Source organism: Rhinolophus sinicus, chromosome 15 (assembly GCF_057876585.1).
Source record: "Rhinolophus sinicus isolate RSI-liver-muscle chromosome 15, RSI-T2T, whole genome shotgun sequence".
NCBI classification, from domain to species: Eukaryota; Metazoa; Chordata; class Mammalia; order Chiroptera; family Rhinolophidae; genus Rhinolophus; species Rhinolophus sinicus.
In genome coordinates, this window is record NC_142515.1 from 42,905,258 (window position 1) to 42,924,320 (window position 19,063).

At 41.0% G+C, this 19,063-nt stretch overlaps 1 protein-coding gene across 3 annotated transcripts; it reads left to right on the plus strand.

Moving 5' to 3' along the window:
• The first annotated feature begins 7,189 nt into the window (after positions 1-7,189).
• Positions 7,190-18,547, plus strand: NRBF2 (nuclear receptor binding factor 2). 3 transcript variants are annotated; one of them, XM_074339502.2, is made up of 5 exons: positions 7,206-7,421; positions 7,727-7,807; positions 12,307-12,391; positions 15,931-15,971; positions 17,028-18,547. In XM_074339502.2, the coding sequence occupies exons 1-5, from the start codon at positions 7,392-7,394 to the stop codon at positions 17,736-17,738; spliced, it is 948 nt and encodes a 315-aa protein (XP_074195603.1). In that variant the 5' UTR covers positions 7,206-7,391; the 3' UTR covers positions 17,739-18,547. The 3 variants fall into 3 exon arrangements, with proteins under 3 accessions (XP_019587350.1, XP_019587349.1, XP_074195603.1); XM_019731790.3 differs by lacking the exon at positions 7,727-7,807 and having other exon boundaries at positions 7,197-7,421; XM_019731791.3 differs by lacking the exons at positions 7,727-7,807; positions 12,307-12,391 and having other exon boundaries at positions 7,190-7,421.
• The last annotated feature ends 516 nt before the right edge of the window (positions 18,548-19,063 follow it).

The following is a 19,063-nucleotide window of genomic DNA, read 5'->3' on the forward strand; positions in this document are numbered from 1 at the left end:
CAGTGGTGTTGAATGCTACTGAGAGGCGAAGGGCAAGCATCGAAGAAGTTATTAGACTTGGTGTCAACAAGGTAATAGTGAGATCTTCAGGAGCATATGCTTTACTAGTATAAAATAATAGGAATACAAGTCAACTTTTAAGGAGTTAAAGAGTGATACAACAACAATAGAATGGTTGGGTGGCTGGTTAGCTCAGTTGGTTAGAGCGTGTTGCTACTGCCACCCAGGTTGCTCGTTGGATCCCCGCGTACGCCACTTTGAGCTGTGCCCTCTTTAGAAAAAAAAAACCCAACAACAACAGAATGGTTAAAATGAAAAGGCAAAAAATAAAAAGTATTTCGAAAACAAAGTGGAATTTTCATTCACTGCCAGTGGTAGTGTAATCTGGCATAAGCATTTTGGAAAACTGGCAGCATCTACTAAAGCTGAACATATGCATAACACATGACCCAGCAATGCTAGTACTAGATATATGTTCAGCAGAAATGCATGCATATGTGCTCCAAAAAAACATGTACAAGAATGTTCATATTAACTTTGCTTTGGAGTAGTTGTATGTTCATGGTTGTTCATTAGGTTGTAAATAAATTAGTTACAAAAAAAAATAAAGAGTCATGCATGGACCACTGAGGACAGTTGATCATGAGCCAAGAATTAGAATTAATTCAAATCTGTGCATGGAGGTCCCTAAAAAAGGGGAGAGGAATAAATTGTCAATGAGAATGGTGCCTAAGGATATCTACACCTCCTTCCAAGCACACTGATAATAAAAGCAACAGAAGGGCAACTCAAGGGGTGACCTTGAGATGGAAGTCACGTGACTACATGTGCAGTGAGAGAGAGCTTGGGCCCTTGCTATAAATCTGCCATGCCAGGCCTGTGCTGCCCTCTTCTAGATTTTTTTTTTTTTATAGACATCTATCTTGCGTAAGCCATTTCTATTTTGTATTTTCTATTATACGTAGGAAAATGCAACTCATAACTAATGGATTTCTATTAAATTCTCCATTTGATTCAATCTAGTCAAGGTCAGTTTGTGCTATTTGCAATAAAAAACTACCAACTAAAACTACATGGCACAGGATTTATGGTTATAAAGTCAAAATTTGCTCTTCTGTATTTTACTTTAAGTCTTATTGAAAGTGAATATGTGAAGAAAGTATATTTAATATTTTATCTATAGCCAATAATTTTAAAAGACAGAATAATCAAAGAGTAGATAACTCTCTTCCACACGTAAATGTCATGAAAAAAAAAATGGAGTGTCAGGATTTAAAGGCAAATTAAAAGAACTAAGAGACTTAGCAATCATATGCAAGGTGCGGACTTTGATTAGATCTTGATTTGCTCCAATTTTGGCAATTTGGAGACAGTTGGGGAAATGTGACTAGGGTATACGGTGTTGTTAAAGAATTAGTGTTAATTTTGTTATGTACAACTAAGGTATTACAGTAAAGTGGGAGAAATGCTTTTATTTTTTAGAGATGAACACTAATTAGAGAGAAGTAAAATATTCATAATTTACTTCAAATTTTTAGCCAACAAATAGATGGTGAAAATATGGCAAAATATTAATAACTACTAAATACAGGGTTTAGATATATGGTGATCACTATACTGTTATACTTTTGATACATTTGAAAGTTTTCATGAAAAGAAGTATAAAAATGCATCTGTGCAAAAAAGGCTTTACTTATACAATTACAAAATAAACTTTCTGTAAAATGCAGCCAATAATTATGATTTGATCAAGTAGGGTACTTGCTCTGTGATAATTGAAGAATTCAAGAGAGCTCTGTAAATTATTTCAATTTTGCGACCCAAAATTCTCCGATTGGTCTTTGCTCAATTGATCCTTGCCCAATTACTTTGCTCCCTTCCCCCAAAACCTGAATTGGAAAAGAAGAGTGAGATAAACATGGCAGTGAAGCTGTGAAAGAGTCAGTCAGAGACCTAAGGACTGGTGCATTCAGCGTGGAATAACCTAAGTGTCTGGCCAAAGCTGAAGTCTGGCCAGCTTCCATGTACGATGTGAAAATTCTCTGGCTGCAGTCCTAATGTCCTAACATCTGAGGTTGCATCATTCTTCCCACAGTTGCTTCTGGACTGAATGTCAACAGCATATGATGTAAACATGTCAGGGTAGAGAGTATAAGGTGTCCGTCATATTCTTTCTCTTTCTCTCCCAAGCTCCCTCTCTCTCTGTCTCTCTCCCTTCTCTCCCTTCCTTCTGTCCTTCCTTCCAACCCCCACCCCCCAACCCCTGAAGGCTGGAGACAGTATAAAGACTTGCGAAAAAGACCATCTCAGAAGTAAAGAATACAGTGAAAGTGAGAGGTAGAAGATTCAATTAGTGGTAAAATTCTTCTCCTTTTTTTTTCTTTTTTTTTTTTTTTCTGTGCTGCTTTGTTGCTCTTACCTTTCCTGAAGCCATCGCACAGCATCACAGGACCATCAGTCAGAGGTCTCTCATGCTAGTGTTGCTGGATGGAATGGCAGCAGGGAGTGCAGGCCACAGAGGGACTAAATAGATTAGCAATGGACTTAAGAATTGTGGCAACTGTGGAAAACACTTTTTCAGAGGAAGCTGGAGGCAAATCTCTCCTAGAAAGTTTAAGGAAGAACAGTCTCTGTACTTCTGCCTTGTGACCTCCAGCGTTTCCTCCCTGCCGTTCACTTTCTAAGTAGAATCTACATTTACTTCACGGTAATCAAACCCGGTCATCTTCTGATATCTCACAATTTTCCCTTGATATTTTCTCAATATGTGGTCACTGTGTTTGAAATAAAACCTGGATGGGCTAGCATTTTGCATCAAAGGGCCAGAGCAACAGGTAGAGCTAGAAGTTTGGGGTTGTGTAACTGGGGATGGTGAATAGAATGGCTGAAGAGGATTTAATGAGGCATGTCTCGGTGTTCTCAAATGCCTGGGAAGAAAACATAGGTGAAAAGGGCTTCCCTCAGGCCTAACCCAGTGCAAAGCAACAGGTATGTTGTTTTTTATAGATGGAAACAGGCAGCCCTGCTCACCAGCAGATACTCGCAGTGGTTCAAGGACACTGGGGATTCTGGAGCGCTCTCTTCCGCTCCTTCGTGTGAGAAACACTAACCTAATACAAAGTTGGTTGAATCATTGCCTTTATTTGACTAACTTTTCCCAGGTGTCAGCTTACTGGATAAGAAACCTGCCCTTAAAATCTACTTTCCTTGGCCTCCCGTCTGTTGAGCTTTGTTGACTAGAACGACTGACTTCTGCCTAACTTGGCTCTCTCCATCCTGGCTCATGGCGAAGCAACTGGACAGCTTGGCTCAGAGTCCAAGGAGTTAGAGCCTGCGACCTCACGCCAACCCCACCCCCCACCCCCCTCCAGCTCTGTTCCTGCCCAGTCTGGTTTGTGAATAGTTCTTGGCAAACCCCCCAGAGGAGAACAGAGCCACTAACAATAGCAACTCCCTTTTTAGCTTGAATCTCTTGGTACTCAGGAGTGTGAATTTAGGAAAACCCAAAATAACCTATGTAATTACAGTGGGTTACCCTAACAGTCTATTTCTGCTATTACCAACATTAGAGTCACTCCAGTAGATATTTAGCTGCCTGTAGTGGAAAGAGTACTGGGCTTGTAGCCAGACAGACCTAGATTCAAGATGTAGCTTAGCTGTTTACTAATTGTATGGCACTGGGCAAGTCACTAATTTGAGCCTGTTGGAATTGAATGAGCAAATGTACATGTAAGTGCTTGGAAACCTATAATGTGCTATACAAAGTTAAACCATTGCTATTGGGAAATGGGGATAATTCAAAAGTTTCAGAAAAAGGAGAAATTTAAATCTTTTTAAGAAGCACTTGAATCAACCTGAAGCAAGATGGTACTTAATCTTCAACACCATGCTCAGCCTTAGAAACAAGCAACTAGAACTACAGTTTTCATTTAAAGTTAATGGCAATCCTCCCTTTTATTCATGATAAAGTTGGAAATGGGATTTAGTAGTAGTTCCTTTCATATTGTCAAAAAAAAAACAAAAAAAAACCCAAAACACCACAGGCTCAAAATGGAGTCACTTCTGCTAAAAGCCCATGATACCAAACCTAGGTTTAATACCTAACTTAATTGGAGTTTCATCCTCTCCCAGGAGTGGAATTTTAAACCAGTCAGTCTGGAATTTCCTGATCCACGCTAGTGAGGTAATCTGCGTCATAGAACCACCCCCACCCCCACCACCACCACCACGACCTTCCCTTAAGGGAAGGTCTTCTTGCCTGAAATAATCCACTCCTAATTTCTTAGTACAACCCTCTTCCTGCCTATAAAAAAAATCTTCCATTTTGTACAACCAGCCCCTCAGAGTGCCCCTCTAGTTGCTAGACTGGGTGTGGCCCAATTCATGTCTCAGTTGATAAAGCCAATTAGATGTTCAATTAAATCAAATTTACTTGGTTGAATTTTGTTTTTTAACAATATCAAGGAATGATACAACATGAAGGAAAGCCCTCATACTAGTAAGAATAGAAAAGAGGTTCATCCGTTCAAATGTTAGTTATGCTAGTTTTCTCTGCGGTTACGCCATTGTTTTGGTACTTTAATTTTTATTTTATATATATAGTGAAAGAGGTTGGCTCTTCTGACTTAGGCATATTTTTGTCCTATATCACTCTTGTACATACATGGAAAGTGAAACACAGTGAAAGAAATTGGTTAAAGGTTTTCTAAGGCAATACAACTTCACAACTGCTACCTGACTGAGCGATTGTAAGACCACCTGATCTCAGAGATAGTAAAACAGGGAAAATGACAACAGTAAGCACCCACTTACCCACCATCCTGCTTAGATACAGAATAGTGCCCATACTGTTATGATACTTTGAACAAACCTCCCCATCACGTCTGGAAGTGCGCTCCAAGGACATGCAGGAAGCACCCACTGAGGACACGGTGGTTGTTCTGCCATGATCATGCTTGGCTCCTCTTCCTCTCGGGACCTTGCTCCTGACATTGCTATGTTGATCTGTCTTGGCCTGCAGACTTGGTTGCTGCCATGAGCCAAGCACTGCTGTTGCGGCCCCTGCTGCTACTGCCTCCGCTGCTTCTGTTACTGTCACTTTGGCAGGCTGTTTCCCACAGCATGATCAGAAGGGGGCCCCAGACGCCTCAGGAATCATGTGAAGGTTCCTGATACTGACCAGATCCTGATCCTTCTCTCCCTGGAGCTCCTGTGCTGAGGGAGAGAGAAATAATAGAGGTAGAGAAGACAGAAAGGGAGACCAGAAGGGTCTGCTCCCTTCTCTTCCTGTAGCTGAGTACACCGAGTGCTTATAATTAGACAAACTTTTGAGGTCATCAATCCAAGCTCCCACTGATGCAGGAATCCTCTCTACATTACAGTACCTCTGTTAAATGATCTCTCTAGTTTTCCTTAAACTGTTCCAGAACTAGGGAGAGCACAATAACAGTACCCCCAGCGAGCATCCTCACATACTGATGATGCTGTTGATGGGTATGAGATTAGAGCAGCTAATATCTGAAGAACGCACGAAATTGAGCTTCACGGTATTCTCTGGAGAAGCTTCAGGAACCACTCCAATGTGGCAAGTCCCTCAATGGTGGCCCATTTAGGTTTGGAGTCTTTCACATGGAATGCATTTTTCAAGTGAGCTTCAGAGAGCCCTAGGACCAGCTCTTAAATGTTTTCCAAAAGCTCTTTGGCCCCATCTTGCTGAGTCACGGCAGAGACTTTGCTGGGCTTGTCTCATCTCTGATTCAATAATAAGCATGTCCATTGTGTCCCCAGCTGGGATGACCTAGGGATTTCTGTAAGCCTTCACTGATTACAGAGATAAGTGGGTTTTTCCAGTGGCAAGCTTCAGGTATACCTGCTGTTTCCCAAAGTTCAAGGGAAGCAGCCTGGATAGCCCTAAAGTCTTGTATGCTTGCAACCTCTTTCTTTGATGACTCAGCCATGTGTAGCATGCATGCTTTTCATAGCCTGTGTCTGGTCAGGGCGACAACATGACAGCATGGCAGAGAATAGAGCCGGTGGGTGCAAAGTCTGGGTCACTGTTTGACTATGGCTGTGTACATGCACCATGTCTCCTCTTTTGCTGATCTGGATGAAATCACTCTTAAATATTGGTGTGTGCGTGAACATATCATACTCTCCTCTGTCCAGCTGTCACCAAAGTCCCCCTCAGAGGTGGTAAACATGCCCACTGCATAGCCAGCCACTGTAGATTGAGTAGTGTGGTGACATGAATTCACTACTCATGGTTATAGTTTGTAAAGAAAGTTCCGACTCTGGATTTTACCACCTTGAAGAGGTCTGTAATGGTTTTCCCATCCCACAAATGTAGTGACTTAAAACAACACACATTTATTATCTCAATTTCCATGGGTCAGGAGTCTGGGCATGGCTTTGATGCTTTGATGGGTCCTCTGCTCAGGCTCTCTTTTAAATTGGCCCATACTTTTAAATTGCAACAAGGTTGCCATTAAGGCATAAGCCAGAGCTGGGGTGTCACCTAAAGCTAGAGGTCCTCTTCTAAGCTCACACAGCTTTTGAAAGAATTCATTTCCTTGAAGCTGTAGAACTCATGGTGCCTCTATCACATCTTCCTGTTCCCTTCACAGTATAAATCACAATTATTTTATATTATCAGTGAATTCCTGGAAAGAACCCAGCACAGTGGTTGGGCCCATAGTTTTAAATGAATCAGATATTATATTTGGCTATTTGTGACCCACATTATTTTATTAGTTTGTCAGCAACTTGAGGGCAGAGCTCTGAATCATTCATGTTTGTCTCCCTCCCGGGGATGGGGGGCGTTGTGTCTAGTCCAGGGCATGGCTTAGCATTACTTAAATCTGATTAAAAAACAAAAAATCTGGTGCAAGACTAAAGGTGGGAACAGGAGAGCAAGGCAGGGTGTAGCAAAGCAGGGTGAACTTGGGTCAAGTCTGGCTGGAAGGAAATGGGAGAAGTCAATTGCAGAGGTCAGGCACTTTTAGTTTCAACAAGGCGACACCTCCTCACCTGACGTCAGAAGAGCCTTCAAGAAGCTGCAGATAACTTCTCGCGAGACGAAAGATGGACCGCGAGAAAGTGTACGTCAGTCCGTGACCCGCCTCCCCTGAGCTCCACCCACTCTCCGTCCTCACTCCCACCTTGAACCAGCCGCATGTGACGACATGACGCGTGCGTGACCGTGGCGCAGGGGGTGGGCCCGGGGCGCCGGAGCAGGAAGTGGTGGGGTTATTACTCCCTCTGCCCCCTCCGCTTGCTCCCGGGGCGCGGAGAGGGGCTTCTGTCTCCGCAGCTGCTTCGGGCTTCCCTGCTGTCCTCCATGTGCTTCGGCGCCGTCGCTCCCCTTCCTCCGGCCGCCTCTTATTCCGGGGTCTATGGAAGTAATGGAAGGACCCCTAAACCTGGTGAGTGGCCCACAGAGGGTCGCGTCCGCTCTCGGGCGCCTGTGCCTCAAGAGTCCGGTCTGGTCGCCGGAGTGCCGCTGACCCTCTAGGGCAGGAGGCGGTTTTGGCGGAGGTGGTCCTAAAAGCTGGGGGCCTGAGGCGGGCGTGGCCCCGCGGCGGCTCCGGGCAAGCTGTCCCAGAAGTTGCCCCCCTCGGGGATCCCTGGGAAGCTCTCGCGTCGGTTTCCCGCCGCCTCCGGGCGCCCCCTGCCGCAGGGCTCTAGGCGAGGGGGCTTCCATCAGCCGGGGCTGCCACCTCCTTTTCAGGCCGAAGGAAGTGCCTCCAAGCGCCACGTAACCACCTCCCTGCAGCCTGCAGCGGCACTGAAACCTGTCCGAGCAGAAATGGTGTGTAATACTGGTTTTAACTTCTAACACAGAGGGTCTAATATCAGCCTCCCCACTTCGGATAGCTGTATGACATCCCTTCTCACTCCCATTCCCCCCTACGTTCAGATGCATAAACTGACAGTCTCCCTTTTCCAATAAGTTGGAGACAGCTGGAGAAAAAGACAGGGTCGTCCCAGTTGTTAGCTCAGTTTCATCACTTCAGTAATCATGAAAATACGGTAGATGTTTGCCTTAGAAAAAGTGCTGATAGCCCATTGACTATGTTTTACTACGTTTGTCTCCCTCCCTGGGATGGGGGGCGTTGTGTCTAGTCCAGGCTTTTTAGATGTTGGGATTTCAGCAGCAACGAGAAAAACACATTCTTTTTCTGACTGGCCACTGCATCTTCCGGTTTCCCGGAAAAGCTACCTATTTTGCATTCAAAGTCATTACTTCAGGTTGCAGACAGAAGGAACTTTTAAGAGTCACAGGTTTGAAATTCAGTTGCAGTGGTGGGACTGGTTAAAAGGACGTATGGAGAATTAAGTTCTCAGGTTGCAACTCTAAACCGTAGGGTCGTGGAAGAGCCCTGGGTTGGATGTAAACCCTTCTATAGAGAAGCAGTAGAACCTGCTGATTTAAGAGTATGGATTCTGGAGCTGGACTGCTTGGATTTGAATTCTGGCGTTGTCACTTAAAAGCTGAGTGACCTTGAGCGAATTAGTTGACTTCTCTTTTTTGGTTCGTTGTGAGAAAGAAGCAAATGGGTGTAAAAGGGCTTAGAACAGTACTTGGTACATAGTACAGTGTAAGAGTTAGCTATTACAATAACCGGAGCATAAACCCTAAATTTAAAATCTCACTTGTAAAATAAAGGTTTCGACTTGTTGAGCTTAAAAGCCTAAGACTAGGACCTAAAAGCTGTGGTTTCCAAATGACTGATGGTGCCAGGTTAGCTGCTCTGAGAAGCACCTCCCAGTTTTATTAAGTTGAGCCCTGCCCCCCTTGGTAAGAGTTGTTTACACTTAAAAAGAATTGGACTAGATTTGTGAGTTTTTAAACACCAGGGAAATATCTTCCACCTTTCTTGTTTTTAAAGTGACATATAGTTTGCAGTGAAATATAATGGTTGGCTCAATATTGAAACTTAACAGGAATATTATTAGAAATAACCAGCAGTTTATAAAGTGCTTCAAAGTTCAAGTGCCCATGCAAAATAGCTGTTGGTTTAGTTCCAGTTAGCTTCACTTGATTTGGCAGCAGGCTGCAGCATAACCCAGCCAACTGTCCCACTAGTGTGTGGTAGCTTATGAGGAGACTGAAACTGGGTGACAGGTGTAGATGGAGCAGCAGAATCACCAGTTTAGAAAAAAATTAGCTAAATGGTGGTAATAGTTATCTTTTTATAGAGGAGAATTTGAATCAAGTCTTTTTAAGCAGGCTAGCATAATTCGATAATCCAGCCATAAAATTTGTGGGCAAGAATTAGAAATCTGGTCTCTTGAATTCTTAAACCATTTGAGATTTGGAGGATCTGAGTTCTCGCCAGCTGTTTATTGGACAATAACACTGGAGCAGAGATTAATATTTACCTGAATCATTTTAACTGTGCTTGTAAGTACCAATGACAGGCCTCTGAATTTGTTGTCACTCTGTTTTACAATACTGAGGTTTCTTGAAGATTATCACATTCTTTTATGTGAACAGATATCCAACTTAGATTTTCAGTTGATTCAACATGAGAAATAGTTCTCATTGCTATGATTTAATGAGTGCCTTTGAAAATCTCAGTAGTATATATAGGTTTCTAATGACATAGTGTAGTCCAAATTGTATGAGGGCTATTATAGTACATAGATTTATAATGGTGTGCTCAGAGCATCCTTGGAATTTAGGGAGAACTTCCCCGGTTTACAGATAAATAAGACTAGGCTGAGAGAAATTTAGCAATTATGTCCATTTTTAATAGGGAAAAACTATAGCAAAAATTAGTGTATATTTAGGCATTTATTTTGATATATTTAATTTTGGCATTGTGAGTGCTGGTACCCAGTGTCAAAACTTGTGAGATAATTTCTAGTTCTTTGGTTTGTTTGTTGCCATTTTGGGAAGTGATGTCAGACCTTAATTTATACATGACTGTTGTTTATGCTTTGCTTACCTACTCTGCAAACTCAAAGGACAGGGTCCATGTGACTGCCTGGCCACAATTGTACACTATGTGTTTGGCTCTTAAGCGTGCTGAGAATGTTTGTTGAGTAACTGAGCTTCCCTCTAGAGTGGTTAGTTCTTCTCATCTGAGAAAAGGAATCAGCTATCATGATCCAAAGAATGGCCTTGTACATATCTAGAATCTTTGTAACAATCCCATGTTAATTCTATTGGCAGTAGGATCTTTAGGTTAAATATATTTGGAAAAAAAAAAAAAAAAAAAAGCTGGTTGAATTCCTTATTGCCCTGGAAATTTCAAGGAAAATTCTCCTTTGTCACAAGCTAGGGCTTGGCTTAATGGAAGCACACTGGGGAAAGACAGTAGAGCACCAAGACTTATCCAGCAATTAGTAAGTACTAAGGTTGGCATTTATATGTATATTATTTGTTTTCTTAGTGTTTGAATCAGTGTTTGCTCATTTGTTTTGACTGTAACTTACAATCAGAAGTTTTTACATTATGACCACAGACGTATATATTACTGCAGAGCTGCTTCATTGTGGATGTGCCTCCTCCATTGTGTAAAGTGCAGGGAGCCTCATAAATTTCACCCAAAACAAAAAACTAAACCGAATCTTTTTATATGATGCCATATGTACACATATATGTAACCACACACATGCATGTGTATATATGGTGCTATATTTGATGCACTTATTATTTACTGTTGGATTTTTTGAAAAAATGCTGTTGTGAGCCACTAAATTGATTTCCCAGCTCACTAGTGAGTTGTACGAGTATCCCGTAAGGTGTCTTCACAGCAGATGGTCGTAGTTGTGAAAAAAAGCAAGCTAAACTGGAAACTTGAGGAAGAAAAAAAGATGTAGCAGAGTTGTGTGTGGGGAAAATTGATCCTTAGACTTACAATCAAAAACAGGTTCCTGGACTTCTCTAACACTTGAGCAGTTATCTTTAAGTTTAATTGCATTACGTTAGACGGTCAATTCAGTACTTATTGTTAGGAGATACTACTTGCCTGTAGGAGACTCATCAGTGGATGAATGGATAAAGAAAATGGCGTGTGTGTGGGGAATGGAATATTATTCAACCGTAACAAATGAAAGGTTTCATTCTTTTTTGTGATTGAATATTCCATTCTACAAACACATATACACACACATGCCATTTTCTTAACCCATTCATCCAAAATTAGGTTGTTTTCGTATCTTGGCTATTGTAAGTAATGCTGCAACAAACATGGTGCATATATCTTTTGGAGTTAATGTTTTCATTTTATTTGGACAGATTCAGAAGAGGAATTGCTGATTATATAGTAGTTCTAGTTTTAATTTTTTGAGGAACCTCCATACTGTTTTCCATAGTGCCTGCACCAATTTACATTCCCACCAGTAGTGCACCTGGGTTTCCTTTTCTCCATATCCTCCCCAACACTTGTTTGTTGATTTATTGCTAGTCATTCAGACATGTGTGAGGTGATAACTCATTGTGGTTTTAATTTGCATTTCCCTGATGCTTAGTGATGTTGAGCATCTATTCATGTAACTGTTGGCCATCTGTATGTCTTCTTTGGAAAAGTGTCTATTCAGATCCTCTATCCATTTTTTGATCAGATTGTTTTGTTTTTTGCTGTTGAGCTGTATGAGTTCTTTATATATTTTGGATATTAACCCCTTATCAGATACATGATTTGCAAATTTTTTTCCCATTCAGTAGATTGCCTTTTCATATTGATGATTTCCTTTTCTGTGCAGAAGGTTTTTAGTTTGTTGCCTTTACTTTTGCTGTTATATCCAAAAAAATCATTGCTAAGACTGCTGTCAGTGAGGTTACTATGTTTTCTTCAAGGAGTTTTATGGTTTTAGGTCTTACATTGAAATCTTTAATCCATTTTGAGTTAATTTTTGTGTATGGTGTAAGGTAGTGGTCTAGTTTCATTCTTTGTCATGTGGCTGCCTAGTTTTTCTAAAACCATTTATTGAAGAGACTGTCCTGTCTCCATAGTATATTCTTGTTTTGAAAGGAAGGAAGTTATTAAAAATCAAGAAGATACACATTTTGAGTAATGTTCTATGATTGTAACTCTTCCTTAATCTCTGAGGAATGGAAGAATGTGGGTCGTGAAGGAGTTAAGTGCCTGGTGTTAATCTTGATGGCTTATGAGTAGCACTGAGAGTTGCCAGTTCTTTCAGATACTCTATAATTCAAGGAACTACCATTAGATTTCCTTTATAGATATAGCTGTAATGGTTTGATGTGTGGCAACAAACAGCATTATTCATCTTCTTATAAGTTTTTCTAAGTGGTCTTTTTTCTGACTCGGGAACTTAAGAATGTTTTTCTTCTAGGCTCATCAACAGAGCAGAAGAGCAGATCGTTTATTAGCTGCAGGGAAATACGAAGAGGCTATTTCTTGTCACAAAAAGGCTGCAGGTGAGTATTTTTTTTAAGAAATACTGAGTCCAAAACTGCAGGGCAATTTTTTTTCTCCGCTCTCTCTCAACACTTTTTATAATGAAAATCATAGTAATAATGATGTGTTGTTGCCCTGCGTATACAAGGTTGACACTATTTACCCACTGGAACATCAGCTCGCATTATTTTTTAAGTGTATTGGATTTCCCAGCTCCTTCTGAGCCAGTCTTCTTTCTAAACCATGCAAATTGCATATGCTGTATTGGTAAATGATTCCTGGACACAGCGTTTTGAGACTGAAGATCCCTAAAGACAGAAGTGATTGCAAGAAGTCTTCCAGTTCATCTTAGTTAAAGGAAAAGAGTCTGGATTTCAAATAGTTAGCCATTTTGGGTTCTGAAAGTAAGAAATAGTTTAATTCCAACCAATTAATTTTCACTGAGTTTCTGTTTTCTAAGATGTTGATAATACAAAACCCATCAAAACTCTTTCCTGTGGTTTTTCTTTAGCTTCCCTTCTGAGTATTTCACCTATATATTCATGCTTGTAGCATCATGCTGATGATAGGTTTTGTTAGGTATAAAATTTAGAACTGACCTCTTATCAAACATCTAATTTTATCTCAGTCGGTCACACAACCTAGCATATGTCAAACTCAGAAATAGGTCTCAGGGTCTGTTTTGCACAGGTTTCTGTTAGCTGAATAACAAACCTAAAAGCTTTGGGGAAGGAGGTATTTTATTCATGCTGCGTCAAAAATGGGTATAACCACCCTATAATCTTTCTGCTAGAGGAAGGCACTTTCCTTTCACAGCCATGTTCTCTCCTGGCAGAGTCTGCCCCTCCTGTGTTAACCTTACTGCTAGAATACAGACTACGCATTGGATACTGGTTTGGATAAGTCCTCTTATGTCAGTGATTTTTGCCTGTAAGTCAGTGGTTTTCAGAGAAAATGTTGAGTCTTATTTTTAAAGAGTTAGTTTTGCCATTGAAGTGTACCCCTTCCGCTATAGGGCTGACCACATAGTATGTACTCTGTAAGTCAATGTGAATTTTCATGGTTTTATGGAAGCCTTATATAACATTAAATTTGGTAGCTAGTGCTCTTTAAACTTTTCATAAACCATATTTTGTTGTGAATCAAACTGTACATTTGTAATCAAGATAAAGAAAAGACAAGAAATCCATGTGTGGATGAATGAGTGGTCATAGTTACACATATATAACATATGTCAAAATTGGGTGATTCGCATAGGTTGTGCTGAGCAGTACGATATTCTGAATATATAAAAGGGAGAAGAGTTGCTTTCATTCCTAATCTACATCCCTGTCTTTATTTGAAGACTTAAAACTAATGTTGGGCTTTAAATGCCTCTCCCCGCTTTCTCTGTATCTAAATTCTGTGACATTCTCAGGAGTAGAAAAGATAAAGGCAGCCTGTTGGATCCATTAGCTTTAATTATGGAGATAGAACTTAAGTGTGATTAGTTAATTCCACTGAGCCAATTTGATTTGGAGTTTAGACTTGGTTAAAAATAGTCTTGTGTTGTGTTCCAGAGTGGAATTGTGAATGTAATGCTGCTTTGAAAATTGATGTAGTTGCAATGAGCTCAATGTTTCCTAAATTGATTGACATCTTTGGGAGGTATGGATGTAGACTTATTGTGAGGAAGGGATTTAGTATTTGGAAATCATTTTAGAGATCATGACAAGGAAAGGTCATCATCTGAGAAAGACTGATAGGAAGGAAAGCCTGAAATGTGAAAACTTAGGGCAGAAGAAGGGGCCTCTGTGTCCAACTGTCAAATGATCAGAGAAGATTCTGAAAATTTAACTCAAGATGATTTAGCTAAGGACTCAGCCTGTATACTTTATAGTGTTCTGATAGTGTTTGTTTTGTAGATGTGTTAAATAAAGAGGTAACTTGCTTTCTCTCTCCTTTAGGGGAAAGATAGGATCTACTCTTGAGGCAGACAGTGGCTGAATTAGATGAATTGAGCATATGAGCATTCATTTAACAGATAAATTGAGATACCAAATCTCAGTTAGAAAAAAGCTGTCTAAATGTGGGAGGAGGAAGTGTTCAGATTTTACCACCCTATGTTGAAAAAGGAAAGGTTAAGAGGCCACAAACTCCCAAGGATTCAGCATTGTTAGAAAAATCTATTGCTTTAAACCCTTGATTAGCAGCTGTAACTGGATTGGTGTAATTCTCCCGTATCAGTCTTACTGCTGTCCAGTTCCCTCAGTGGATTTCATTTGTTTCACAGACAGCAAAAAAGAGCAAAAACTTAAATGGGAAGTTGATAATAGCCGTTAACAATTCTTAGAACTCAAAATGAACATTTCAGGTGAGCAGACTTTATATGTATTTGGTTGAAAACAAGTATTGACCTGACCTTCCCATGAGACTGTGGTGAAATGAAAATGATTCAGAGCAGATCAGTCTTTGTCATTCAAAGGCAACATTTTGCTGTTGGGGAGGGAACATCCAATTAAGCTGTGTTCTAAAGACTATGGTAGAACCTGGCAGACAGGTTCTACTATACTCCCAGACTTAAAAATAAGCAGATGAGGAATCCAAACAAGATCAAATGTGGAAGGACTGGGAGTGTGGCTCACAAAATGCACCATGAGTTCTTGCATATTTGATAGAACTTAGCCTTAAGCTTTCTAGCCGTCAGCTCAAAGAGGAAAATTAAGGATTTTTATAGTGACAATTTAAATTCAAACAAATTTAAGTCACCTAGGAACTGATCCTAAGATCAGAAGGAAGTTTATTGAGTTACTGACCGCTTATGGTCTTCATCAGTGACATTAGACTGTCCTCAACAACTTGCTTACAGTAAGTAAATAACTCCCTAATTCATATCAAACTGATGGAAAGCTCAGAAACAAGTCAATGAAAGTTCTGGGAGCGGCCGGATGGCTCAGTTGGTTAGAGTGCGAGCTCTGAACAACGGGGTTGCCAGTTTGATTCTCACATGGGCCAGTGAGCTGCGCCCTCCACAACTAGATTGAAGACAATGAGCTGCGACTGAGCTTCCGGCAGGGTGGCTGGATGGCTCAGTTGGTTGGAGCGCCAGCTCAACAACATGGTTGCTGGTTCAATTCCTGCATGGGATGGTGGGCTGTGTCGCCTGTAACTAAAGATTGAAAACGCCAGTTGGACTTGGAGCTGAGCTGCACCCTCCACAACTAGATTGCAGGACGACTTGACTTGGAGCTGATGGGCCCTGGAGAAACACACTGTCCCCCAATATTCCCCAGTAAAATTTATTTTTTAAAAAAAGAACATTCTGTAGGAGGCCAAAATGATAGTTCCGGCATTCATTCATGTGGGGGATTTTAAAGAACAAACTCCTTCAAGATGGATTAGGCAATATATGGATCTGTATTTGATTGGTACCTTGTTTCTTTTCAGGAACAGGTAACTGTGTAGCAGAATGTCTTCTAAGGATCAGTTCTCTTTGTCTTGAGGAGTATTAAAGCTCTTCCTTTGATTTGTTAGTTACAAAATGACACTCATATTAACATCCTCTTTTTTTGTAAACCAGCATATCTTTCTGAAGCCATGAAGCTGACACAGTCTGAGCAGGTAAGGCACTTTCTTAATATTTACAAGGGTTGGAAGATTTTCTTGTGAAGACTTGTGTATAAAATAAAGCATTGTGCACCTCTCAAAGCACTATAGTGAGAATACGTAACACGGGCAAGGCAAGAGTACTTTAGAAAGGAAATTAGAACTAAGTGAACTGCTGCTGATGTACCTACCAGACATGGTGTGCAGAAACTTCTGTCTTTTTTTCTGGTGGTTACTCATAGATCTGATTGCCCACTGTGTCCTCTAGAGACACCTCTCAGGCCTTTCCTGATCATCAGAGCCCATTTGACCAGGAGCTCCCAGTAAGCAAGCAGGCAGGTCAAGGAGAAACCAGTTGGCCTTCCCTTTGCTTGTCAAGGACAATTTAAACCCGAACTTGTCTTTTCCTGAATTCGTAAGCAGTTCTGGTACTTTTAAATGTTTCACCAATGGTTTAAATTGTCCTTTGTGTTTAGGGAGGGCCTGCCTCGGTTTTTAAAATACCTTTATCCAAAGATGATTTCCTGATTATAAAAGTGGCAGGTACGTACAAGGTGCACAGTAAAAGTCTAATTGAATTAAGGAGCTCCTTTCTGTGAGAGGATGTCCGTGGCAGGAAAAAAATGCCAGTTCCTCAAACCACCAAGAGAACTTCCAAGTTGTGTTCTATCCCCTGCACTTCCCTTTCACTGTATAGAACTCATGAGCCACATAATACAGGCGCGAATTGAGCCTTCTGAACACCCTGTTGACAAAAAGACTTTAGCTAGTTGTAGAATTAATGTCTAAAGAGGAAAGTTTTCTAATTTTAAGCTGAGCACAAATGGCATTGCAGAGGGTTAAGGCACATCCTGAAAAGGTCTGATTCAGTGTGTTGATTTGGAGTAGGACTTCTGACTTCCTGAATGAATGGTGTTTTCTTAATTACAATGTTAGCTCACCTAGAAAGACCTCGTTACTTTGAAAAAGTGTTAGTGGGATATTCAGAAAGGAGGTTCTTGGAATAGTATTTTCTGAACATTACTAAAAAGGCTTAAACTGTGGAATTGTGCCTTTCCTTCTGTGTAATAGGCTCATTTGTCACTGGAACTGCAAAGGGATAGCCACATGAAGCAGCTCCTCCTCATACAGGAGCGGTGGAAGCGGGCCAAGCGGGAGGAAAGACTGAAAGCCCAGCAGAGCACGGACAAGGACGCCACTGCCCAGCTTCAGGCCTCTCACAGGCCGTCTGCGGAGGATGCGGAAGGCCAGAGCCTCCTCCTCTCTCAGAAGTACAGCCCTTCCACCCAGAAACACCTCCCTGAAATTCAGGGGGTCTTTGACAGGGATCCAGACACACTACTCTTTTTACTTCAGCAGAAGAACCAGCCAACAGAGCCATGCATTGGAAGCAAAGCCCCAAAAGATGATAAAACAATTATAGAGGAGCAGGCAACCAAAATTGCAGATTTGAAGAGGCATGTGGAATTCCTTGTGGCTGAGAATGAAAGATTAAGAAAAGAAAATAAGCAACTAAAGGCTGAAAAGGCCAGACTACTAAAAGGCCCAGTAGAAAAGGAGCTGGATGTAGATACTGATTTTGTAGAAAAGTCTGAGTTATGGAGCTTGCCGCCACATTCAGAAACTGCTACAGGCTCTTCAACCTGGCAGAAGTTTGCAGCAAATACTGGGAAAGCCAAGGATATTCCAATACCCAATCTTCCTCCCTTGGATTTTCCTTCTCCAGAACTTCCCCTTATGGAGCTCTCTGAGGATATGCTGAAAGGACTTATGAATAATTAAAATGGAAGGCCATAGAAGAGGTGAGATGAGGAAATAATACAGATAACTCAGCAAAAAAAAAAAAAAAGGTGGGGGGCAAACCACACGCCAGGGTAATCCCGGAGATGCTTCACCATCTGGCGTACTGTGGAGAAGAGGCACTGCCAGGACTTGGGAAACAGTCACTGTGAAATATGTCGGATTTCTGATTTACTGACTTGAGCTGAGGATTCCAGACTTGGCAGACACTAAACCCTTGGAAGTTCACTTTCTCCTGATACAAACCAAATGGCTACCTGGAATAATTTTTTCAAGCAACAGTTATTTTTCTTATCTTCAGGGTTAAAATGCGTAAAAGTATGTTATGTGTAATTAATCTATAATGCCATAAATGATGATGCAAAACCTAAATAATATGGTGGCCTGAGGGGCTGCCTTGGATTTCAAACATGCTTTCTATCATGCATTGACTGTATGCATTTTGTTATGCACATTTCCTGTTAATGAGGTGTGTAAGACACGCCTTTCTAGATGAAACTCTGTGTGCCACACTTTGCACTACTCATAACATAACCTCAAGACTATCAGGAGAAATATTTAAATTTCCATTTTATGAAGAACCAAATTATTAGTTACGCTTTTTAAAAAAATTACCAGTTTACATAATTAATCAGGGTGCATTTTAAGTTCTAACTTTTTTTTGTTTATTGTATAATGCATCATTTGAAAATACCAAGGACATATCCTTTTGTTTTTAATGATGCATGAGTGGAAGTAATGCTAGTTGGCAGTATTTGATTGTAAGAAATCAATAAAGTAATTGTGTTTTATACCTTTGTTGAATGTGATTGGTAGTTAAAAAGGAAGTTTTGTATGGTTTCTTCCTTGTAAATTGTGAATATGAATTTGAAGAGATTGTGTCAAATGATTACTTCGGTATGTTCAAGATTTTTCTTAAGTGTTGTATAGTCAGTTCCCCCACAACTAGGGTGAAAGAGAACAGGGAAGTTCCTGAGGTCTAAATATGTTCCCAACCTTTTCCTTGCCCTAGTACATATGGAAAAGTCTCAGGGTGGAGGCTGCTGTCCCTTGCCTGGGGTACCTGCCACCGTCAGAGCACGAACCGCTACAAAGGCTTGCTCCCATCTGCAGTCTCTTGGTGTTTGGTGGGGGGAGTGCGGGGGAGAAGAGGATATAAGGGAAACATTTGGGTAGAAGCCACTGGCTGTGTTTAAAGCACAGACTTAGTGTATTGTGTGGAGTTGTGGGAGGGACAGATCTATGGAGGACACCATACTGCCTTCCCTAAGGGAACTGCAGTGGGGTGGTGGGTAGGGTTGGACTCA